We start from the raw sequence: 25,952 nt of genomic DNA on the forward strand, positions 1-25,952 counted from the left end.
TTCATTGTTCAACTTGACATAACATTTTTCATAAAAATTTAATACAAACATTAAATTTACAAATATATATATATAAAAACAATTCACAATCACATATAAATTTTTATCATTTCGGATGTTAAATATTTCGATTCGCTATATTCCTCAAGGTTAAAATGTACTAGTCCAGAGCAAGAAATTCAGGATCAAAGTTGTTGGTGTTTCATTTGTTGCAATTGTTGGTATGGGTGCATTCGCATATAATTTATCAAGGAATCAGCTGTGAACAACCTTGTTATTCATTATGCTGCTCGTTGCCTGATTCAAATACGTGGGACTGCTGTTTTCGGTGTATATGTTTACATTGTGTTGCGTATCTAATTTACTTTGATTCACATTATCCGCACGTTTGCAGTGAAACTCAACCGCATCAATATCATTTGTACTTTTAATAAAAAATTCGTTTCCATTCATTGGACCATTGGGTTCGTAGGCGACTTTCTTAATAGTCCTCGTAGTGACATCCAAATCATCATCCGTATTATCATCTGTATCATCACCGTCCTCGCCCACATTGAATATAAATCTAGCTTCATTGTTCGGATCGTTCATACGACCGTCCGATCTGCTTATAATTTTCCTGTACCGAACCGAATTCCTCGATACATGATTACTATTACGCTGTACAAATGAGCAAAAAATATAGTGTAAACATATTTGACAAAACATAGAAAGCAAAATTCTGCTGCTTACCTGTAAAACGGCAAATATTATAGAGAATATCGTGATAATTAGCAAACAGATGGCAACCGCAATTGCTGTGATTGCTGTCAGCGGTGAGTCAAGACGCAAGGCAAATGTGCCGCTGTTGCCATCGTCGTTTATGGCTGATCGATCCACATTCTTAAAAATACTGTCAGAGCTCACCACGGTGCGGCGTTTGCCAGCTGTGGAGGCTGTCTTACATTCGCCTGAAAATTAAAACATTTGTTAAATGACGACTTAAATGGTTACTTATTTTAATACAAATTCATCAAAATAAAATTACGCTCACCTGTGTCCTTGTCGCAATGACAACAGTTTCCAGAGTCAGTTTCATTATCGCCAGAGCTTTTATTCGGGCAGCAAGGCACACACTGGCTATTTAATTGATCTAAATGAAGCGGGGGAGCGCATGCCTTGCACGAGAACTGGCCAGGACCAAAGCATGAGCGGCACGATTCGTGACAGCTCTTGCACGTCTGTGTTGTTGCATCATAGTACTGAGAGCTGAGGCACTCCATACAAAGACCACCATCAAGCATAAAATGTGTGGGACACGAAGAGCATGCCAATGGACCTGCACCTAAAACATACTTCGATTATAATGCTTACTTATGAAGTTTAACTTTCCATTACGTACCATTACAGGTTTTGCAATAGTGATGACATTTCTGACAGCCAAACTCTGATTTGTAGAATCCTTCAGGGCATTCCGGATGGCATTCACCTGCAGCTAGCTGCCAACCAGCCGGACATTGGACGCACTGATTACGACGCGGTCCGCTGCACGTGTAGCAACTGAGATAGCATTTTGCACAGATGCCACGATCGCTGTAGTATCTGCAATCAATAAGAGGACATTTGAAATATATCTAATTACGCTGTGTATTTCTTCTATTTTTACCCATCGGCGCAAGTTGTGCGACATTCGCCATTCTGCAGCTCAAGACCCTTGGAGCAGTTGCTGCAATTGGTGCGGGATACGCACTGTGTGCAAGTATGCAGACATGGCGTACAGACGCCCGTTTCCATAAAAAAACCATCTTGACAGCCGCTCACACAGCTGCTCTGCTCCAGCAGCCGATTCGGATGACAGGATAGACAATTGGTGGACAGGGGTCCGTTGCAAGTCGCACAGGACCCATGACATGGCTTGCATTTGCTCTCAACTTGGCTAAAATACTCAGCTGCATTTGAAGAGGGATACAAACCGAGGTAAGTTGCTTATTAAATATAGTCCAAATCAAAGTGCGCTGAACCTACATTCAAAGCAACTTTCACTGCCGGCCACTACACAGTTATCCTTTTTATTTAGCGTCCAGTTGGGTAGGCACTCTGTACAGATGCCGTTACTACTGCACGTTTTACAGCCCTCATGACAGGGCAGGCACTCTAATCGCTTCTTATCGGCATAGAAGCCTTTGGGGCAATTGTTCACGCATTTGTTCTGAAAAGCATAGCGACTGGGGCGACAAGTAATGCAATTATTTTCGGAAGCTTCATTACATGTGGCGCACGATGAATGACAGTAGGCGCATCTGCAAATTAAAATAATAATATATATTTATATATATATATATATTTTTTTTGTAACAAGCGAGTTTGTCGTTTATTACTTGTTCTCGTCTGTTTCGTATGTGTTTAAGGGACAGGCTGAAAAGCATTTGTTCTCATGCATGACAAGATGATGATCACAACTAGTGCAGTACTCTGGACTATCCTGACATGATGCACAGTTCGGCTCGCATGGTACACATGTTTTATTCTTTAAGTCTATAAGCAAACAAAATATTATCACCCATTCGCTTATCTTATGATGATGCCATACACTCACCTTCAAAGTAACCATCGGGGCAAACTTGCAGACAGACGGCGAGATCGGTAACATGCAAGTGTGCCGGCGCACAGGTAAGGCAGCTATCTGGTCCAGCTCCCGCGCATGTTTCGCACGAATCATGGCAGGGCCAACATATGCCCACTTGATTGGGAAACGAACGCGGTGGGCAACGGCTAACGCAGGTACTGTACAGTCAGAAAGAAAATCAAAATAATAAGTAGATGATATAATTGACAAATATATAGTTCGCTTACTTATCCAGACGATAGTGGCTGCACGCCAAACACTGTGTAGGTCCGCGGCCATAGCAGCCAAGGGAGTCGCATTCGGCATCACAGGAATACTGTATGAGCTTGTTATCGCCATTCGGCAGACCATTCAGCGATTGGACAGCTGTTGCGGTCGAGACATTATGTCCGTCAAGCGTGGCGGTCGCCACCTCTGGACTGGAGCCGGCGCTGCTGAATAAGTTTTGATAATTCAGATAGCTGGCGAAACTATCCGTATTGAAGTTGCCGCCTTCGTTTGCCGGCTGGCCAATATTGGAGGCTGAAGAGAATAAGAATGGATTGTTCGCAATAGGATTGTTACGTAGCTGCGTATTTAGAAGTTCCGACTTGAGTCGCATTGGTTGCGTTGAGGTACCATAAAAGATCAATTGCCATTTGGATAAAATTCCCGGCTGATTGACCCGACGACGACCGCCGTTGATCACTTGCAGGGTCCAACGCCCTTCGGCCTTCTCGCCCCAGTAATGAACACTGAGGAATGGCCAATCATCGAAGTTTGATTTGACAATATCACGCGGACGCTCAAACAGCAACGTACTTGTCGTGCCCATGGGCGAGGTGAGCAATATACGCAGATTGCCGCGTGGAAAGAAGCGCAAAGTGATACGACACTGGACATGCTCCAGATAGCGCACCTCGTTAATGGTGCCAGCGCAGCCATTAACATCCATATGCGTAGCCAGTGAGTATCCGTAAGCGCCCTCGATTTTACGGTCTTCGTTGTTCTCACGTGACTTGCATATGTGCTGAGGCGGCACCGTATTCCATTGCTCCGCCAGGGCAACCATAGCGCCTGCATCCATTAGACCGTAGCCAAACTTATGACTATACTTCCGCTTAACACCGTTCAGCGTCCAGCCGCTCTCCTTTTCGAGTGGCCCCGGTCGCGATGTATATACCACCAAATATTGCATGTCGCGCCAAGTTATATCTGGATTCGCTTCGAGTGCTAAGGCGCAAATACCGGCAGCCAGAGGAGCTGATGCTGAAGTGCCAGTATGTTCCACTGTACATATGTGATCGGGTCGCAGGCGTCCATCCATGTCAACTGTGGCCACGCTCTTGTCATGTCCCGGCGTACCTGAGCTATAAGTTGTGGCCAGAGTAGACGAACACTCCTCCAAATACCAAGGCTTAAAACTGTAAAAAAAAGACATATTTCATAAATAAATTTATATATATATATACATATACAACCTATCTTACCCTGCTTGTGTGGCGCTCGATATGGAAAGTGTGAATATGGAATTGGTATAGCCATCACAGTTACAGGAGTCGGTATAGCGACCACCATTGCCAGAGGCCCATACAAAAATAGAGCCCTTGCCTTGACGACCACTGGTTACGCCATAGATAAAAGCACGACGTGCCAATGGGCCGGGCCCATCGACTGTAGAGCCATCATCCTCTGGACCCCAAGATGCGCTGTATATATCGATATGCCCTGGATTCAAACTCAATGCTTGTGCTTCAACCACATCATTCACTTTACCATCCAGCATGCGAACACCTGCAAATAATACAATTCATATACTTTTATGTATGTATAGATCGTCAATTAAGTTTAGTTTTGCTTAGATCCAAGTTAAGTTTTTTTTAATAATCGCACTGATATCGTTCCACTCAAACATATACACTAGTCGCATAACTATCTTGCCGAAAAAAGTCCGTATTTTTTGTTTATCTTTGAAATAGCTTCATGAAGAATTATTGTTTATTTTTCCCCGTGTAAGTAATAGTAATAAGTGTAAGTAATAGAAACTTCAAATTAAACAAACGAATATTTTTACAAATTTATTTTTTTTAATTAAAAAAATATTTAATTTTGACGAAATGTTTGTGCAAATGTTTTTTCACTTTCAAGCACGTGAAATCCAAACAACTTATATTTTTAATTTTAATTGATATTAAGCGTTGATAAAAAATAAATTATTTCTGTACACTGAACCCATTAAAGATGGGAAAGCATCTGCTGCTTTGGTTGTGTTATAATGTATGGTGCAACAGATCCCGTAAAGTATATATATTGTTGATCAGGACGACAAGCTGAGTCGATTTAGCTGTTTCTGCTTAAGAGTCCATCCGATGATTTTTGTAATATTCCCGATATCAACTCCAATTTTTTTAAATTGAAAAAATAGCCAATATGTGAAAGAATTTGCATTTTACAAATATTTCGATAGAAAATGTAGATCCCGCAGGAATTCAGGGTGTCTCCTGTCGGGCAAATGCGACTAGACTTATTTTTATTGTTCGACTTTTTCTTCTATTTCAAGTATTACACACATTTAATTTATGTTATGCCAGTTGCTTTATAGGCTTACCACCAATACTGGCATTATATGCCACGCCAACTCCACAGTAGTTATTGAAGGCAACTGCAGCTACTTCTCCTGCACATCTAGTGCCGTGCTTATTGTCACCGTTGTCCTGCGGCGTTGGATCTGAATCGTTACCATTAATATCAAAGGAAGCATCGGGGTCCTAAAAGAATAATTTACTTAAATTACAAAATCGACGTATATCCTTTAAATATGAAGCGTACATAGTTTTGGGCCAAATCCGGATGATTAGTTTGGATTCCGTCATCCAGAATGGATACGACGACACCTTTCCCAGTATAGCCCTTGTGCCAGGCAGGACCAATATTCATGTCAAGGCCATCCTTAGCTCCGCCATTCTACGAAATAAAATATAATATGTAAATAATAATTTTGCAAAAATTTTTCAAGGATCAAGGTAGAGGACTCAATAATAAGAAATATTGTTGATAAAGCCAAGATCAACGTATGCATATGAGCAGGACACCAATAAACATATTAGGAAAATTAAAAATGTACTAAACAGCTACAAAAATAACCAAAAACAAGTAAGAAAGCTCTAGTCCCAGTCCTCTTTGAGTTTTTTAATATTTTCCGTAGTTTGTTCAAAAAAAAAAAATAAAAATAAAAATTTACCGTACAACACCAAGATTCGAACCCACTATTTTTACGCAACGCGCACCATCTCTACCAATTCACTTCAGTCACTTCATAATTTAAAAAAATAAAACAATAAATAATAAAATTCCATCTCCACAGGTCTCGAACTCCGGGACTAGCTGCTTACGAGCGCCGCCTCCACCGACGCAGCCACCGCACCTCTTGGAAGAAAAGTTGCAGTTGAGTAGTAGCGAATAGTTCTCGAATATTTAAAACAAACTTGATATGCGCGTGCTATACACGGACCTACAAAAAAATTTCAAGTCTCTAGCTCTTATAGATGCTGAGATCCACGGGTTCACACATACGGACGGACGGATAGACGGACAGGGCTCAATCGACTCGGCTTGTCGTCCTGATCAAGAATATACAGTAGGGAGCAAAAGTGTTTCCATAGTTGACACTTTCAATTTTGTGAGTCAATAACTTCCAAACGAATGAAGCAAATCAAAAAAACTTTTTTTTCCCAATAATATGTATTTAATTCTTAACAAATTGCCGTATAAAACAAAAAATAATCAGTAAAATATTCAAACAAAGAAAACTGAAACAAAACGCATGTGTACAATTTTGCACCTTCCGATATTCTTACTTTGGTTTGATTTCTTAATTCTCTTATCGGCAATAGACATGCAGGTTTACCCTTATATGTTTTATTTTTGCATTCTACACCTTTATGATCCAGAAATCCACGTGTTTCTTATTATTTGAAGTAAATTTGTTAATTTTAGCAATTAGTCTACAAAGTACCACGAAAAAATGAAGAAGCGTTCGTCAGATGTCGAAAATAGTATTATTAGCCTAACTGAAAGTGGCTGTTCGACTCGTAGTATTTCAGATCAGCTTAATATTTTTCATTCAGCGGTGTCCGAAGTGCAGAAAAGACGCAATGGCGCATCCAAAAACACTATTAAAGGCCGCAAACGACTCTTAAAGGACTCTGACGCCAGACTGATAAGTTCCTAACATTGAAGAAGGCATCTATGGACATAGGAAAAGACGTGAGTCGGCGGGTGGCTAGAAGAGCACTAGCTATGGTTGGATATGTGGCAAGTGTGAAAAAAAATAAACCAGCTCTATTCGAGAAGAATGTCAAGGCTCGATTGAAATTCGCCCGGGAACACAAGAACTGGACTGTAGATGATTGGAAACGTGTCATCTGGTCCGATGAATCCAAGTTCAACCGTTTTCAATCAGATGGCAAGCAATACTATTGGCACAGGCCCAAGCTTCAAAAACACCTTGTGAAGCAAACCGTTAAGCATGGAGGAGGCAATGGGGATACTTTACTTGGTGGCTCATTGGACCATTGCATAAAATTGATGGTATAATGTTAAAAGAAGACTATCTTAATATTTTGAAAACCTGTCTACCCAATTTTCCAAATTTTGCGCGAATGGTTACAAAATCAAGATTTTGTGCTGATGGAGTGGCCAGCTCAAAGTCCCGAACTTAATCCGATTGAGAACCTGTGGTCAATCGTGAAGCGACGGCTCGGGCAATATCAATCAATGCCATCCAACCTAGACGATCTTTGGAAGCGTGTAGAACTAAAGTGGAACCGAGTTCCAAAGGAAACCATAGAAAAGTTGGTCGATAGTATGCCAAACTGAATAAAAAATGTAATAGCTAATAAGGGCCTGTGGACAAAATATTGATTTAGAATCATTAAATTTTTTTCACTGAAGGTGCAAAATTGTACACATGCGTTTTGTTTCAGTATTCTTTGTTTGAATATTTTACTGATTATTTTTTGTTTTTGTTATTAAGAATTAAAGTTATTAAGAATTAAATACATACTATTGGAAAAAATAGGTTTTTTTTGATTTGCTTCATTTGGAAATTACCGACTCACAAAGTTGAAAGTGTCAACTATGGAAACACGTTTGCTCCCTACTGTATATACTTTATGGGGTCTGCCACGCCTCCTTCTGCCTGTTACATACATTTGCACAAAACCATTATACTCTGTTTTCCCATTTTCAATGGGATCAATGATAATTGTTGAAATCGCATTTGGAAAACATTCTGAATATCTTTCACAACAATGTATGCATGCGCGTATGGATATATGGATGTATGTATGTATAGTTCAGATGAAATATGGCATGATGACATACTTTACTCACCAAATACCACTGTTCCTTAAACAACGGATCGGAAAATATAAGATGCGAAGTAACGTCACGGTACTCGAGGCGCGGCGATTGGGTTCCAACCAACGACGGTGTTAGGATAGGGTCTGGGGAATATGAAAAATGCGTATTCGTATGCGGATAGATAACGTAGCCATTTGTCTGGCGCAAAATATTGTACGGACTGTAGGTAGGTATATCTTGATAGGGGCCATCACGTTTTCGGCGGATCTTCTCGTGTTGCTGCTGTAGCCATTTAACCTAGAAAGCATAGTAAAAAGCAAATGTCAATCAAGCGGGTTATTAACCAAACCAAACTTTCAAGGTCAGACAGCATGTATGTATATGTATGGTCAATGTATTCGCTAGCTACCCGCACTCACCTCGAACTCCGACTTTAAGGCACTGTGATGCTTGCGACTCGACCGAAGCGAACGCTTTGACACACGATGATGGTGAAACAGATAATAGTCGTCAAGGGCGCCAATCTGAGAAGGATGGAAATTATTAATGATGAGTGCAAATGCATGTACAACTTCAGTAAACTTCAAACACGTAAAGTAACATATATTAGATGAAAAAAAGGGGAAAACAGCAAAGAGCAGAAAATATTATTGTTGTGGAACTCTTGCAGCGAGTATCATAATGACAAAATAAGTTGCTTAGGTAATATTTACGAGCAAAACGAATAACAAATAACCATATCAAATAGGTTTCATGGTAAGAATTTATTTTAGTATATAGTTAATAAAAGTTTACTAGCTGCAATTAATCGGTAAATTTTCTATGCTCTTGTCTTTCCATGGTTACGAGTTTTTGGAATTCCGAAATACGTAATGCATTTCTAATTTTTTTTTATGATTTAGTATTATTTCTGTACCTGTCCCTTATTGGTAAAGCCGTACTTGTCAGCTATGTTATCTGCCACGGATTTGCCAGCGGGTATGTGCACGGCGAACTCATTTGTATAGATTGGATCGTCGGGTATGCTATACGCACCAAATATTTCAATAGCATCTAAATGATGTTTCTCAGTCTCTTCAGCGTTCTTCCCTGCTCTGGCATTATTGCTGCTAATGTTTCTGCTGCTGTTGATGTTGTTGTTGTTATTGATTTTACTATTGTTGTTGTGAGTATTACTAGCCTCAGAGTCAGTCTCAGCGATGATCAGTGTTGGGTATTCACTTTTACTATTCCCATTTAATTGGGGCTTACTGTATTTATGTTTATAATTCGAGTAGTCGTTGTTGCTGCTGTTGCTGATGCTGTTGTTGGTTGGAAAGAATTCACTGGCTTTCTCGTTAACGTGGAGTATTCCAGCAGAGTTTTGAGTTTCGCTTTCGCCTTCGATATCATTATTATTATTAATATTATAATTATTTGTAATATTGTTATGAAAAGCAGCGCTACTATTTCTTACACTTAAAATTGCTAAAACTAATACAAAATATATACAGCTTGTTGCCATTCGATTATATTCACATAAATAGATTTTTCTATTGAGTTTTACATATGGATGGCATCTGCTGGCCGTCGACTTTTCAAATTTCCAGCAGGATTTTGACGCAGTATTTGATGCAGATATTGTTCTATATTTTGATGTTGATTTTGGTGTTAATAATGCTGTTCCTGACCGCTGATTGTTGCCGTCGTTGGCGCAATCAGTACACGTACGCTCCACAATAAATGGTAATTCGACGGTTCCTTTGCCAATGCCTATATCAAGCATATTTAACTCTGTTCGGTTCTGGTTATTTTTCTTTCTTTGTATTTGTATCTGTGTTTGGAGAGTGCTTCTCTATGCTTCACCTTCAGAGCCCCTCTATATAGTGTATAAAGTTATGTAGATGTTTGTGTTTGTGCTCCAGATTTAATATCTTCATAGGTATAAGTCTGAATTTGGATTATCTGTAAAATTAAGTGGAAATATAAAAATCATATATTTACAGATAGGTTTACCACATATAGGTAAAAAATAAGTCTAGTTAAAAAAAATAAACAAATAAGTCGCCGGAAACGTGATTCATGACCCGTGCTAACGCAGGCAAACAGTCACACATACACACACACAATCACACTCATATAGGGTATCGTAGCTTTGGTCAGCCTTTTAGATATGATCTCTTGAGAGCACTTGATTTATTCAATTGTTATTTTTATATCTACATTAGTAAACGCTTTTACGCCAATGAGATATATATATATAGAAGTATGCAATCTTCAACTCTATTAAATGCTAATGATCAGACAAGAAACATATATATATATAAATTATATATATATATATTTTATTTATACTCATCAATATTTATATATGGTTTTTTGTGTTCTGGGATTCACAGTGCATTTTCAAGTAAATCAAATAAACTCTTCTTATAATATATTCGATGTTTTGTTTTCTAATTTTATAGAAGCATGGATTCACATTTATATTTAAATCAAGTTTAGAACACATACAGACATATACACATACACATCTGTCATACAGGTACATAATGTACCTAGATATAACTGTACATATGCGATTACACACGTCCAGGCATGTGATACGTGCTTGATTTATTTACGTGCTTGATTTATTTATATTATGGTTTATTTAAAAAAAAAGCATGTTTTAAGGAATATATAACGTATATATATATATTTATATATATATATATATATATATATATATATATATATATATATATATTTATTTATTTATATACATATATAGTATACTTGCATTTCTTATGTACAACACTTGAAAAAATTACTTTAAACATACATACATACAAACAATTATGGCAATAAAGTATATTACATATTGATTCCGATTCCGGTTTATATTTCACTGTGCCATTTATACAACATCAACACATCATTATGTATGTATGCATGTGTTAAGAGCTCACATACATATGTAATTGTTTTCTTTTATTATAAATTCAAACACGTTCATTTTTGCCAGCACTTAATCACAGATTTCTTCACTGATATTCAGTGAAATATTTCGCACTAACCATACAAAAACAAAAAAAATACGAAAATCGCTTAAAGTGCATATGTGTGGGTGAATTTAACTGACACAGGGTGGGTACACAAGCATATGCACATGCACATTCACATGCATATATGTATATGCACACATCTCCTAATTACGGTATATGCATGTTTGAATGCGTAAGAGTTGATACTGCATTTCAATATGTACACAAGAATAAAATTGTATACAATTTAACATAAATGGGTTTTTTGTTTTGTATCTAAGTACATAATATGTACGTATTTATGTTGCAGTCACAATGCATTGTTTTTTCTTCGTTTTTTTTTCTCAATTGAACCAAAAGCAATTTATCGACACCACTGAAGGAGAACGTGCTTACCATGAGGAACTAACCGAATGGAACGGAACGGAGCGGACCGACCGAACGAACAAACGACGCAACCTCGACTGCGCTCCAGCTTAAACTGAACTTTATTTTGAAGTTAATACATACATACACCGATACGTTCAACATGAACCGTACCTACATACAGACATTCGTATAGCGTTGACTATCTCTACTCACTGGATTTGAACTAGTAGTAGTACGTTCGTACCTATATATGTATATACGGCTGTTCGTGCATTAATACTCATGAAAGCACAGCTTTGAGCTTTCAAAACAAAATAAAATGCAAAACATAACACGCAACCGTGCTGTAACAAAATCCAAACTAATTAGTATTACGTATGTACATATTTTCCAATACATTTACACCAACATTCACACATTTTTATTCAAGGTATATATGAGCAAATTGAAGACATGTTTCGTATGCAACTTAAAGCCAACTTACCCACACACAGGCACGTTGAGATGTGCATATATTCATACATGTGTATACAGCCATATGTATGTCTGTATGTTTGCCTCTATCTCTCTCAGAGCTGACATTCAAAGAGTTATCGTCTGCAAAGCAAGGTTTTTTCTACTGACCAAACAAGATAATTATTGGTAATTTTTTGCTTTTTATTTATTTGTTTGCCGAAAGCATACAAATAAATATAAAACCCACTACTAATACGTAGGTATTTATTTATGGATGCTTAGTAAACAATCGTAGGTAACTTACCATCCAATTTGTACGTTTATGCAAACGGGCATAGACTTTGTGGTGGCGGCATCAACAGGGTGTTCAAAGTTCACAGTTTGTCCTTGTTTCAGAATGGTTCATCCTGTTTAACAGCTGATTTCGAATGTTGCACATACGATTGCTATCGAATATACATGTATGTTATGAGCTGATCCAATACGCCTATGACTGATAAGACACCCATGTGTCAAGCATGTTGGCTCATTATTTATATAATGAATTAACGGAAACCTATTTTAATTTGATATTTTATTTGATTACCTGCTACCGTTTATATCAGTCACGGCCAAAAAGCGCAAACTCCCAAATACACGAACTCATATATACATACATACCCATGAATGTATGCGTTCAGAGAGCAGCTTATTCACGCTTACTCTCCCCACGAACGTCGAACGATGGAACTAAAAAAGCAATTAAAGCGGTAGTGTGGTTTCAACTAACACCACCATCGCAATCGCAAAAAATATATAGACATATATATGCACATATACACACACACATACACGAGTGTATTACATATGTTAGGGAGAGAGCAGTGCAGATAGTTCGGTGTGATTGAATTGCGTCACAGCCGCGATCAGTTAACTTGCCTTTTGTGGCTAGCATCCATCCATCCATCCATAGGTGGCGCCGGTAGCAATTGCAGTACGTCGTTTTTTTGTTTATGGGGTCTGTGTGCCAGTTTCATCGATCTGCTTCCGTCGTCTTGCAATACGCGAAATTTATTTGGGGAAATGTCGAAATGCTTTTGCTTCGATGGACGGATAGATGGGTTCCTAAATAGTTTCAACAATCGTTATTACTGGTAACAAAAATAAGACAGTTTTATGTATTTGATATATCCAGAGTACTTTATTGTCACTTTTCAAAGGATTTAATAATGTGTTCATGCCAAAAAATGTGTGCACTAAAGGACAAGTTTCATTGCGTTCCTCCTTCGAGTACATCTTGACTAGCCTTGGCGATCTACTGTCGTCTTTTAAGCCCTGTAAACATATCAAATAATTAATGAACTGCAAACTTTAAACAGTCCCAACTCAGTTTAAATCGACAATGGTTAAAATTCCGAAAATCATAATTATATTATACTCATATATTGGTAATAAAAATAATAGAAAAAGCACAAAAGCAACTCTTGAATACTTTTTACAAGGACAATATCCTATTTCAAATCGATCGTTATAAGGGTGTTCGAACCCAGCTCCAAATATGGAACAAACAAAAGCTTCATTTAAATTTATTTCCATTTCATAAATCATATATCTACAAATATTGAACGTTAATTTAACGAATACGATTTCGAAAACAATTTGAATATCTGTGCCGTTTATACACTACACACATTAATAGTACATTATGCAGGAGTGACGCTTCAGTTAGTATTTTAGATTACTGTATTTGCATTTGATAGATGAAATAAAAAGAGGAAGAATGTTCAAGCCAAGATCCGAGCCAGGAGTTGAACTCACAACTATCAGTGGCGCGCATCGCGCCTACCAACGGTACTATTTCACTGCTTACTCTATTAGTGGCAAATTCAAACTAAAGTATCAGCTGGATTCAAACACAATTAAATCTCGAAGTGGGATTCTTTGAATAGTCAAAAATGCTTGGCGCTGCTTGCCGTGTCCTTTGGTTATGTTCAATATCTTCTGTAACGAATTTTAACGAAATATTTAACATGTGATGTACATATTCTTTCAGAATATTGGTTAATTGGGTAAAAATGCAAACTTTTGCAACTGCTAAGACCCGGTATCCAAAATATAACAAAAATCATAATTGAATAAAACATACATTAAATACATACTAAATGCAAAACTGTAGCTTCAATGATATATAATTTGAAAATTTTGATAATAGTTTTAAAAAAACATTGAATTGCATTGATTTGAGATATATATATATATATACTTCCTTGGGTTTGTCACAACTATACATTTTAACAAAACCGTTATACCCTGAATATATAAAAAAAAAAAAAATTGTATGACTTACTGTCGCGAATTTGCAATGCGCTTATTTGCAATAATAAATCGTACATAAGCCTTAGGATTGCAGTCATTTCTGACCTCGTACTCTTCTACTGAAAGCATTAAGCATTTGCGAAAAAAAATAGGTCTATGAGAATATATAAATATGATATTTAAATGCCTTTACGGACTCATAGCATTAGATTTTTGAATTGTACGATATAACATGTATCCTTATAGAGATGTTTTAGTGAGCTTATTCAATACCATCAATAATAATTTAGAAGCCGACGCATGTTTTAAATATACATATTCATTTTCTTCTCAATTAACACATTTGTTAAATATCCAAATTGAACAGACAACAGGAATATACATATAGCTTGGATGGGAGGTTCAATACACTTTGAAGAATATTGAGGCATTACAAACAAATGTTAACACAGTCATACTCACACAACTCGCACACCTACAAAAAAGAAGTGTTAATTTCGTGGCACATTAGGATTGCGATCCGTCCATACTTTTAACTAGTCAGCGATCGACTCAGAGTAACATTGATATATAAGATAGTACGTGACGTGTCCAGAGTGGCACGCTTGAGCCACCAATTGATTATAAGGAAAAAGAAAACTTACTTTATTCATATTTGCACCCCGATAGATAGATATATCGTTTATACTCGTAAATATATTATATATATTTTGCTGCAGTCAAACTTAAATAAAAATTCGTCCAAAAAATAACTGGGATATCTTAATTCTTAAAGGTAAATTCAAAATTCGCTTTTCGAAAGGTCCCCTACAGTACAGAAATAACATCGAAAGCCCTGCGATAATTATTTAGAGATTTGTATAAAGCTAGAATATTGTTACGATATCAAGTGTAACCGTTTTGAAAAGTTGTCTCTGAAAAAATAATTACATTTGAAAAGTTGTCTCTGAAAAAATAATTACCACTTAGCAAAAGTTTAGGTAATGGTTAAATATTAGTTACAAATTCCCATCTAAATATATTAATTCTGAAATATGTATAAATTGAAGCTTTTCCTAATATCTATACAAGTTGAAAAACATCGCATTATCGTAATACGAAAATCAAATTATAAGCCCTTATAAACTTGCTTGATAATAAAGCAAAGTTACCCCTCAATCCATACTCACCAAGACCTGTGCTGATGCACAGCTGAACACAACATTGAAGATAAAATATGTACGCATATACATTGCATATATTTGAGAAATGTATGATCAAGGGGCAATTATATATATATATATATATATATATATATATATATATATATATATATATATATATATATGACTTCACGATGACATATTAAAAAAAATTAAGAATTAAATCAAATCATAAGTTTTTTTGGTGCATCAGGTTGATAATATATTGTTTTGTATTGTATGTTAAGTATGCTCCATAAGTTTTCGGTTTTGTTTTTGTTTTTATTAAATGAATTTTCACACAAATATATGTGAAGTGTCGAGTGTGTAAAACGTAAATCAATTCATCGATAGATAGATCGATTTTCCATACTGGTCCATGCATTTTATCTCAACGGTTGTCTAAAAACGACGACGTCCCCATGGAACATTATTTCCTCCATTATTTCCACGTTGATTGCCACCTTGGTTCATATTGTTAACCCCAAATTCAAAAGCAGCGAAGGAGTCCTATTCGAGCAAGGAAAGTACAAGTGTTCAATTGATTTATTACTATTTTTTTTTTTCATTTTTCATTTGTCTATATATAATCTCTATTCCTATACCCACATATAACTGTAAATATGAGTTAAAACATTATTTTCGGCTTTTACCAAAGTTATTCGCACATATATTACAAAAAAAAAGCATTCGGCACATTCGAGTAATTGTGATTTTCTATACAGCCTGCGTCAAGCAAAATCAGATATTTCAAATGTGTTTGTTCCCTCTACTATGTATTTGGGAATAATATTAAATACGTCTTCAAACGCTTTAAGCTAGAAACAATTATAAAAGAATATTACTTCGTATTGGCAAAGAAATCTATATAAAATCACATAATCAGAGTCGTAAGGAGTGTCTCCTACATATATATATATATATATATATATATATATATATATATATATATATATATATATATATATATATACACTCACCCAATGAAGTAAATATGAAAATGAAAATGTAAAATTCTAGTCCAATGCTTGCCTCTTCTATGTATTTAGACATATTGCATGTAACTGTACAGTACAGTAAGAAGTTGACGCAAAAAAGTGTCCTCTACGTTAACCTACCTGCTGTTGATTATTTCCGCCAGGCCCATTGTTGCCGGCCATGGACGAGTTGTTATTACCTAAATGCCAAATGCAAAATTTTTAAAGTTTTCTTTTTCTAACTCGGTAGCAATTCGGGAACTTACCTCGGAATACTTCAAATGGCGAATTGCTATTGCCTTCGAAATTATCAAAATTAGAATTGCCACCACCGCCGCCACCGTTGTTGCCACCGATTTGATCTAGCAATGTATTTAGCTGCTGGGCCTGCATAAACAATGTGTTTTCCTGCTGGCGACGGCGCATATCCTCCTCCTGGCGTACCATGCGACTCTGCATTTCAGTCTGATGGCGACGCATGGTTTCTTCCTCCCGTTTACGCATCTCCTCGGCCTGTTTTTCACGCATTTCCCATTCCAACTTCTTGCGCTCATTGTCAGATTCGCGTTTTCTTAATTCTAAAAAATAGTCGAGGATTAGCTAACGAATTGAATGCTGCTTAAAGATTGAAGAAGCTGATGAGATCAGCAAACGGGCACCAGGTCCCGAACGCCTTACCCACAAAAACATATTTTTATAATTCCTATATGTATATATACATATAGTTACATTAACTATTTACTATAACCAATTCTGTGTTACCCGCCGAAAAGTATTTTAAGATTTACATAGAGTTAGAAATTACTTTATATAAACATAACGCTCGCAGCATACATTATATATATATATATATAAGCATACATTATATATATATATATTGTATAATATACAAATATATAATTCAAATTATCAGATCACACCTGCCTAAACATTTAAGAATAGAAAATCCGTCTTTCAGTAGGGTACAACGTACTCGTTTTCTTTCAATCAAATTGATTCCGAGTTATTTAAGGAATTGCGATATGCAATATACGATATACATAGTACACCGTATAGCTCAAATCTTATGTTGGATACTAACCGTATCCCAAGCCTTCCATGTTATTGATAAGGGCCATTAGCAATTAACCTAAAAATGCCCACACATAAAGCATGAATAGAATATATATATATATATATATATATATATATATATATATATATATATATATATATATATATATATTCATATATATATATATATATTCATTTGATATGTCATTAGTGCAATTTGTTGCTTTTGGATTTAAAATACTTTACGAATCAGGGTATTCATTATTAAATGGACTGTTTTTTTTTTTTACTATTACCAAAAACAAACACGGTTTCGTCGAGATAAACCGATAAATATTAATGATATATTTAAAAACCATTTACAGAAAATACGAGTAAGGAACAAATGGCTAACTTTGGCATGCCAAAGACAAGAAACTCTTGTAGACAGGGGTTAGCAGGTTTTATTTTACACTATATTTGTCTTTATGTCTTGGAGCTATAAATATAATTTCCTGATTTTATGGGCTTAAATTAATAGTGAACTTAATAATTGAAGTTCCTTCAAAAGATATTAAGAGTTACGACTTTATTTCGATTGAACTAAGTAAAGCTGTTTCAATAAAAATAATATGTGATAATAATAAACCTACCAAACTTTTTTATTTGCTCGAGAAATCTCGGAGCAAAATCTGTAAAAAAAATCTTTTTTTTTTAAGATTACACATATGACAGATACATAGTGACATGACTATCCGATCTGTACCAGAAATACGAAGTTGTCAAATAATAGTTCCATAAAATTAGCTTTCCAAACATGACAATAGTTTAGCATCGAAACAGACAGACATAATAAATTAAAATGTTCCCCCTTCGATAATGTTTAAGAATATTTATACTTTATGAATATGAATATTATAAGAAAACATCTCATTTCGTGTTAACAGAGATAATGACCAGCCTAAAGAGCATTTAAAATAATATGCAATGTCAATGATTATGCATTGTCAGTAATATTATTTCAGATTATATATCAACATTTAATCAAAAGAATCGACCCCTCAAAAAGAACATAGCTGAGTTCAGTTTCTTTGCTAATATCTTGGAAAAAGTTCCCAAGAAAATATTTTTGCATTGCTTTAAATCAGATTTGCACATCATGTGCCCTATGTAAATCCTTAAAGAAGACATCACATTTGACATTTATAGATATCAAAATTAGATACAAGTGATCATAAATCGTATTTGTCATTATAACACATATACGTTTTATGCAAAATAAATTACATGCTCAAATGTTCAATATCGCAAGAGAATTGTTAAAAAACAATCGGTAGGGCGTCGAAAGTTTTTTTTGTATATTCTCAGTTCTTAAATATAATACAAAATAAATGTTTTAAATTGTCGATACAATATATCGATCATCGATACCATTAGATCATTTTTGACTATGGAATGGTTTTCTTCCACCGCATCACTGCTGTAATACGTTCAAAGAGTAAAAACCAATTTAGTCTATGATATTACTAAATATAAGTCGATTGTGAATGTAGATTCATATTCATTAATTGCTTAAATTTTTTTTTCCTGGATTGGAAATTCGATTCGATTGGGACAAGGAATCCCACTTTAGTAGATACACAGAGAGATAGAGAGGAGGAGGGAGAAAGAGAGATATAGAGAGAATATGCGTAAAAACTTCGGCTAGCCAGAAGTTAAGTTATGATTTTTGAATTTGATACTCGTATTACCCTGTTATACTAACCTTGACGCAAAAGTTCTGTTTCTTGCTCATAGCGAGCATACTCCATCTGAGCATCAAGTTTTTCTTCTTCCATTTTGAGCTCGCGCTTGAGAGCATCTTGTTTGCTTTTAAACAGATCATGCAACTGCTTCCATCTGGAGCCGTACTCGTGCTCAAATGAATTCTGATCAGCGAAACGGGGGCCAACGCTGCGCTCCTGATTGAACTCTTGTAGCTTCTTATTAAGCGCCTTCTCAGGCAGTCCGTCATTGTCATCGTTGATTTCCATCGGCTCCACCAAGCACGGACGCAACGAGGCTGTTATAAAGAAGCATTTCTCATTGCACAAGCGGAGGCAGGCGCTGGCAGATGACTTTTTGGCAAACTCAACAGTACCTTCGCCTAAATGTTTGCCACGATCGTCGACTGTAATACTGGCCCGCTCAATGGGCCCAAAGATTTCGAAGGCCTTGTAGAGCAGCTCGTTGGAGACAAATGGCGTCAGATTGCTAACACGCAAGATAGTTGCATTGGGGGCGAAACGGACGCGCAATTGACGCCCCTTGCGCATTGAACCGTCTAAGGCGCGTTTGGCCTTTTCGGCATTAATATGATAGTCGACCTTAAGGAATGTGAAGTTCTTTTCCAAGTTTGAAAATATCTCGCCTATTTCGCCATATGGCTTAAACATTTCGCGCAACTCCTCATCGGTAATGTCATTGGTTAAATTACCAACATAGAGCCGATTGCGGCCAGAGAATTTGGTCTCTTGGGCGACTTCAATCGGTGGCAGTTCATGGGTGGGACCACAAATGCTACGTAAGCGTTGGGCAATAAAGAAATCATCACCACGCTGCGAATTGTTCCCGCCGCCAGAATTAGGACCACCGCCGCCGCCGCCGCCACCACCACCACCGCCGCCGCCACCGCCACCACCACGCGATCCGCGATTCCTATCACGTCCATTGCCGCCTCCGCCGCCATTACCACCGCCGCCACCACCACTACCGCCTCCGCCGCGAGCCCTAAATGCCAAATGGGCATGAGCTTGAGCTTGGGCTTGGACCTGAGCTTGAGCCTGGGCTTGAAGCTGTGCCTGGGCTTGGGCAGCTGAATTAGAATTGGATTGATTCGGATTGTTAACTTCGTTAGCTTTGTCATTGAGATTTCCTCCGTCCGGTTTCGGTGGCTCGGTTGTGGACTTTTGTTGCTATATATGTGTGTATTATATATATATATATATATATATATATATATATATATATATTCATGTGAGTATATAAAAAAAGAGATAAATTTGATTTACACTACGCATGCGACCAATTTCTTTCTTCTCTTCGAATTTGCACAGCAAACAATGCAAGTAATTAATTATATTTATATATATATATGTAAATATATATATATATATATATATATATTTTTTTTTTTTTTGCAGAAGTTTTGTTTCAACCCGACCAACAAAATACAGGTCCATTATATACTGTATAATATACATTAAGTTAATGATACCTTTTTATACATCGTACATGTTCAATAGTATCTAAACAATTGAATTTACAGTTACACTCCATTAAACTTTCATAAATTGTAAAAAAATAAAATTGTGTCCTGTAACTCCCAACATAATATTAAAACAATGTTTTGAAAAGTTTAGAAACAAAATGCCAAAAATGTAGCCACAAGGATCATCAACGCTAACGGTTTCTTTAAACAATGAAAATGTTTAATACTCATATCTAATATATGAGATATTTTAAAGCAAGTTAGTAGTGAACGGTCCTGCCTTTTTTTCGAAATTAATTCCAAAATTTGATTGGGAACCGATTTGTATATTTGAGAAATATAATTAAATGAAATCGTGGACCTTCAAATAATTATGTTGATGTATTACATCGTTTTTTTCAGACTCGTAAACGTACTGGGTCAACTTTTACAAGACATTCCTGATGATATTTAGGTCGAAAAGTTTGGCGGTCATTCAATAATGAATCCACGATTTCATCGACCAATTAGTGGGGATTGGTACATTGCTTTGTTGAAAAGCTCAACTGGGAAGAACAAATCATATGCACAAGTAGGTGTAATTTCCGAAGCTGTAGGTTTATTTTTGTTTTTAGTGTATGTAGATATCGTTTTTTAAGCAAGTCTTTAGATTTTTCAAAAACTCGGCTAGATGACTTTTTTTTCTGGGATTCTTACAGAGATCCCATCTGAGGATAGCAAAACCAAAAAAATCCAAGTTTCGTGCAATAAAAAAATAGAAAAACCAAATAAGTATATAAATGTATATCTCAATATATATTATTTACTAATTCATTACTTTTTTCGCATGTTTAAACTAGCAAGAACTTTAAATGTTTAATTAGCAAAGAACTTATATTTTCAACAGTCTTTCAAGATATATCTCATCAACAAGAGCTCTGATTTAAGTAAAATACATATATATGCTTATATAAAAATAGTTAAAGGAAACTAACTGATCTGTGAATTTTCAAAAATATGTATTAATGTTTGGCTCATCTGAATATGTTTGCAAATAAAATGTGGAAAGTTTTTGATTGATGTTGATATAAGTCAAATAAGATGCTGAATGGAATCTGATGCCTGCGAAGCTAACAGCATAGTCGTCCACCGTTCACATAATATATCAAATTTTCTCTGTAATAAAAAAAGCTACGGGAAAAATATGAACGGATGAATAAATATGCAACAACGGCGTCAAAAAAGCGACATATTCCTTAAACTTGTCTCTCGGCATTTAAAAGTGCCAGTTGACCGACATTAAAACGAATTATTCGAGATGCTAAATATTTGAACAGATTACAGATAAAAAAAAAACTTTTGAATAAGGTAAAGAACACTGCAGCCTTTCCCGGCTACAACTATTATGTCCACGACATTAGAAAGGAGAAATTAATTTAAAGTCGCCCTCACACCTGTTCAGGTGGCGTCATGGTGTTGAGAAACTCTTAATGAATTATATATGTAATATTATAATTATTAAATATACAATAAAAAATTGATTTAATTTAAATCAAAGTATTCGTTGAAGAAGCTTTTCAAAAAAAAACCTATTCAGTTGAGCGCAACTGAATCGAGCGCTTGGCATCGAATTGCTCAATTATTTCCAATTGACTTAATTTAATTATAGATAAATTGTAAAATATATCATATTTCGCACATTTGAGATACATTTTGTTGGTATGGTTTGTACAGATGCTGCAAGAACAGAACTACTTCTGTGCTATATTCAAACGTCAATACGTATTCGTGATATTTGCAACAATATTGGAGTTGCCGATTTATAGATACCCTTTCACTCAATCACGTTTTCCATAAATGATACCAAAAAGTACCACAAACGGGCACTTCAACAAAGGTGTCATGTATAATGTGCCCAAGGTATAATTGAAAAAGCTATGCACGCATGGCATTAAAAAGTGGTACTGCACTTGGTAAAAGATACATTGTACCTTTTTTGGTACAATTGTTGTAATTTATAATGTAAGCAAATATTTGCTCATCTTCTAATCTTAAAATATAAAGTAAAAACTGACGTAAAACGCTGCAAAATTATTTACATTTTAAATTTCGGTTGTTCACCTTTAAATATATTGTGTTTAATTACTAGACAATAATAATAATTACTAGACAATAGCAACTCAATATCACTAGAAAAATATATTATTAAATGGAGCAGCATCAGCTCAGACACATGTACTGGGGTTTCTTTAGAATTGCCCTAGTTAAACCCATGCAACCCAAATAAATTTCATTTCACACGGAAATGTGCGCAGATTAACAGGGATAATTAAAAAATGTAGACAGTTGTTTCAACAAACAGTGCCTAAAGATACACGTAACAATGTTAATAAATATGCATATATGTATGCGCATTCACACAAACGTTATATATATACACTTGCCAGAAAAACTATGCGTACAGGCCTAACGAGCGACTTTGATAGAGAATAAATGTGATAAATAATAGTATATTTATCAATATTATATTTTTTAATGGAAAACACTTTAATAACACACATTTATCAACAATTTTTTTTTTATAATATTAAACAGTTTTTTTTTTATATTTAAAATAAGAAAAAAACAACGAAAATTCACTTAGAAAAAGTATGCGTACAAACTAACAACCCACTGATCTTAATCGTTGTGTTAAGCTTTTAGTACCGTTAAACAGCATATTACGGTAAAGAAAGTATTAAAGGATGTCAATCACGTGTTGGTTTGCAAATTTTGTCATTAAGGTGATAGATTTCGTCATGGGCAGAAAAAAAAAAGGGATTGATCCCGATCTGAGGAAACTCATCGTAAAATTACGCGATGAAGGGAAATCTTTCAGAGAAATTGGCGAAATTGTTGGCTGAACTCATTCTTCTGTCCAAAGAGTAGTCAATAACTTTAATTTGACTGGCTCAGTTAAGTCAAAGCCACTCTCGGGAAGGCCCTCAAAGCTGACCGAGAGAGAGAAGAGGGACGTGCTGAAGACTGTGCTGCTAAACCCTGGATTAACTGCAGCAAAGATTAATCAGGAAGTTAAACAGAAGTACAAGAAAGAGCTTCACGAAGACAGCATAAGAAAATTTTGAAAGAAAAATGAAATAAATGCCCATGTTGCTCGAAGAAAGCCGCTCATCTCTGAGCCAAATAAAATCAAGCGGCTGGATTTCGCCAGAAAATACTTGGAAGTCAGTCCAGACTATTGGAACCAAGTAATTTTTAGTAATGAGAGCAAATTCTGTATATTGGGAATCAAGGGGAGAAAGCTTGTGTGGCGAAAGAGGGGCACAGCGTTCGATGTCCAAAATCTAGCTCGAACCGTCAAGCACGGCGGAGGTGGCGTAATGGTGTGGGGGTGTACGGCAGCAATTGGAGTGGACAATTTGGTTTTTATTGAGTCCAAAATGAACCATATGGATTACCTCCATATATTGAAAACCAATTTGCACCAAAGCGCCAGACAATTGGGTCTTGGGGAGGACTTTTTCTTCCAACAGGACAATGACCCCAAACACACAGCCCACAATGTGAAGCTCTGGTTGCTCTACAATACTAGACACCAGCTTCATTCGCCTCCCCAGTCACGGCACCTTAATCCCATAGAGCATTTATGGGATTTTTTGGAGCGCAGGATCAGAAAGCGAATAGTTATATCAAAGGACATGCTCAAATCGGTTCTGATGGAGGAATGGCTAAAAATTCCGCTTGATTTCACCCGGAAATTGGTGGCATCGATGCCAAAACGGTTGGAAGAGACCAAGAAGCGATTGGAGTATCCAACCTCATATAAATTTTGCAAATTCTCATTGAAAAAAAGTTATTTTTCTTTTGTTTTTTAGTTTGTACGCATACTTTTTCTAAGTGAATTTTCGTTGTTTTTTTCTTATTTTAAATATAAAAAAAAAACTGTTTAATATTATAAAAAAAAAATTGTTGATAAATGTGTGTTATTAAAGTGTTTTCCATTAAAAAATATAATATTGATAAATATACTATTATTTATCACATTTATTCTCTATCAAAGTCGCTCGTTAGGCCTGTACGCATAGTTTTTCTGGCAAGTGTATATATATATATATATATATATATATATATATATATATATATATATATATATATATATATATATATATATACTTTTACATATACATGTTTTTATTTATATGTATATTAGAATGCAACCCTCAATCGCCAATATGATTGTCAAATTCGTAATATGAAGACCACTTTCCGTTTGCCGGTTATACAAAAACGCACACAAACAAATAGTGCTTCAAGCTGAAATGACAACACAACCCGCTTCAACTCAAACGCCATTGGTGCGAACGAGATGAATAATATAACCCGAGCATAATGTACGACACATACGTGTATTTGTGTAAGTATATTTGAAGAGGTGTGTATACGTATGTATGTAATAGAAATTTCATAATTTCAATTCAGAAAGCAATGAAAATATTGTTTGAAAACGTAATTAAAGGCAAATAGTGGACACACTAAATATGCACATACATATGCATATGCATATTTCTATACCTTCATACATTCGAATGCATGTGGACCTTAATAGTTATTGCACCAAAACAAAAATTAAGGAAAATTGTAAATACACAGCCGTATGCAAAATTTGTACAATGAATTTCAGCTTGTAGTAAGCAAATAGAAGAAAATATTAGTTGCATATCACATCTTCTAATAATTTTTGCCACGTTTTTACTGAAATTGTACAGCATTTTAACAAACATGGCCTAATGTCGCCATTGCAATTGTAGATATTACTTTTTGCTTTTTTTCGAGTGTACATACAAACATACATTCTTAAATACCGACTAGTCTGTCGTTTTTTCTTTTTTTTTGTACATGCATACAAAAAAAACGATCCTTCGGCCGTTAAATGGGATGATTAGAAAATTGCCGCCATCAGTAATTAATCGAATTGATTGCAGTCACTTTTGTGTTTCACACAAATGTATGTAGAATCCATTGCAATGCATTTGTACTTACATTTAGATTTTGAAAATTCGACCTATTTTGGTTGCCGCCACGATTGCGGTTACGATTTCCACCTCCTCCAAATCCACCCTTGTTCCCAAAGTTTTTATTTTGATTCTGGCCGCCGCCTGCACCGCCGACACCATTCTGATTGTTCGGCCCAAAACGTTGGCGTTTCTCTGCTGGACCACCATCTGTGGCACCATCAATTTGCTTCTGTGGGCCGTGTTTTCCGATATTTTTATTAGGTTGATTATTAGCTCTTGCTTGTCGTTGTGGTAGCGGTGTTGAATTGCTCGAATTATCCATTTTCGCAGATATTTCCATTACAATACAATATTAAAGAAAAAAAAATATATTGCAGCGCCAATTACACAACCGTCCAGTTCGCTACAGAAACTGAAGCGTAATGAAAATACACTAATTGTGGAA

At 35.8% G+C, this 25,952-nt stretch overlaps 2 protein-coding genes across 8 annotated transcripts; both read right to left on the reverse strand.

Annotated features, from left to right (window-relative positions):
• Positions 1-90: 90 nt before the first annotated feature.
• LOC111594082 (furin-like protease 2) lies at positions 91-12,169 on the reverse strand. 7 transcript variants are annotated; one of them, XM_023307226.2, is made up of 17 exons: positions 12,083-12,169; positions 11,807-11,938; positions 8,865-9,892; positions 8,368-8,472; positions 7,970-8,245; positions 5,414-5,548; positions 5,193-5,352; positions 4,075-4,378; positions 2,833-4,008; positions 2,576-2,763; positions 2,358-2,514; positions 2,005-2,279; positions 1,646-1,928; positions 1,382-1,581; positions 1,034-1,324; positions 733-950; positions 91-660 (listed from the first exon to the last, which is right to left on the reverse strand). In XM_023307226.2, the coding sequence occupies exons 3-17, from the start codon at positions 9,711-9,713 to the stop codon at positions 256-258; spliced, it is 5,022 nt and encodes a 1,673-aa protein (XP_023162994.1). In that variant the 5' UTR covers positions 9,714-9,892; positions 11,807-11,938; positions 12,083-12,169; the 3' UTR covers positions 91-255. The 7 variants fall into 7 exon arrangements, with proteins under 7 accessions (XP_023162994.1, XP_023163000.1, XP_023162998.1 ...); XM_023307232.2 differs by lacking the exons at positions 11,807-11,938; positions 12,083-12,169 and adding an exon at positions 11,350-11,443 and having other exon boundaries at positions 7,979-8,091; positions 8,170-8,245; XM_023307230.2 differs by lacking the exons at positions 11,807-11,938; positions 12,083-12,169 and adding an exon at positions 11,350-11,443 and having other exon boundaries at positions 7,970-8,091; positions 8,170-8,245.
• A 3,282-nt stretch (positions 12,170-15,451) lies between these two features.
• LOC111594076 (protein no-on-transient A) lies at positions 15,452-25,948 on the reverse strand. Its single transcript, XM_030224182.1, has 5 exons — positions 25,533-25,948; positions 19,029-20,217; positions 16,498-16,809; positions 16,373-16,431; positions 15,452-15,764 (listed from the first exon to the last, which is right to left on the reverse strand). Exons 1-5 carry the CDS (start codon positions 25,845-25,847, stop codon positions 15,657-15,659), a joined length of 1,983 nt encoding a protein of 660 aa, XP_030080042.1. The 5' UTR covers positions 25,848-25,948; the 3' UTR covers positions 15,452-15,656.
• Positions 25,949-25,952: the final 4 nt, after the last annotated feature.

The sequence above is a fragment of the Drosophila hydei genome, unplaced genomic scaffold, assembly GCF_003285905.1.
Source record: "Drosophila hydei strain 15085-1641.00,03,60 unplaced genomic scaffold, DhydRS2 tig00000383-arrow-arrow-pilon, whole genome shotgun sequence".
NCBI lineage: Eukaryota > Metazoa > Arthropoda > Insecta > Diptera > Drosophilidae > Drosophila > Drosophila hydei.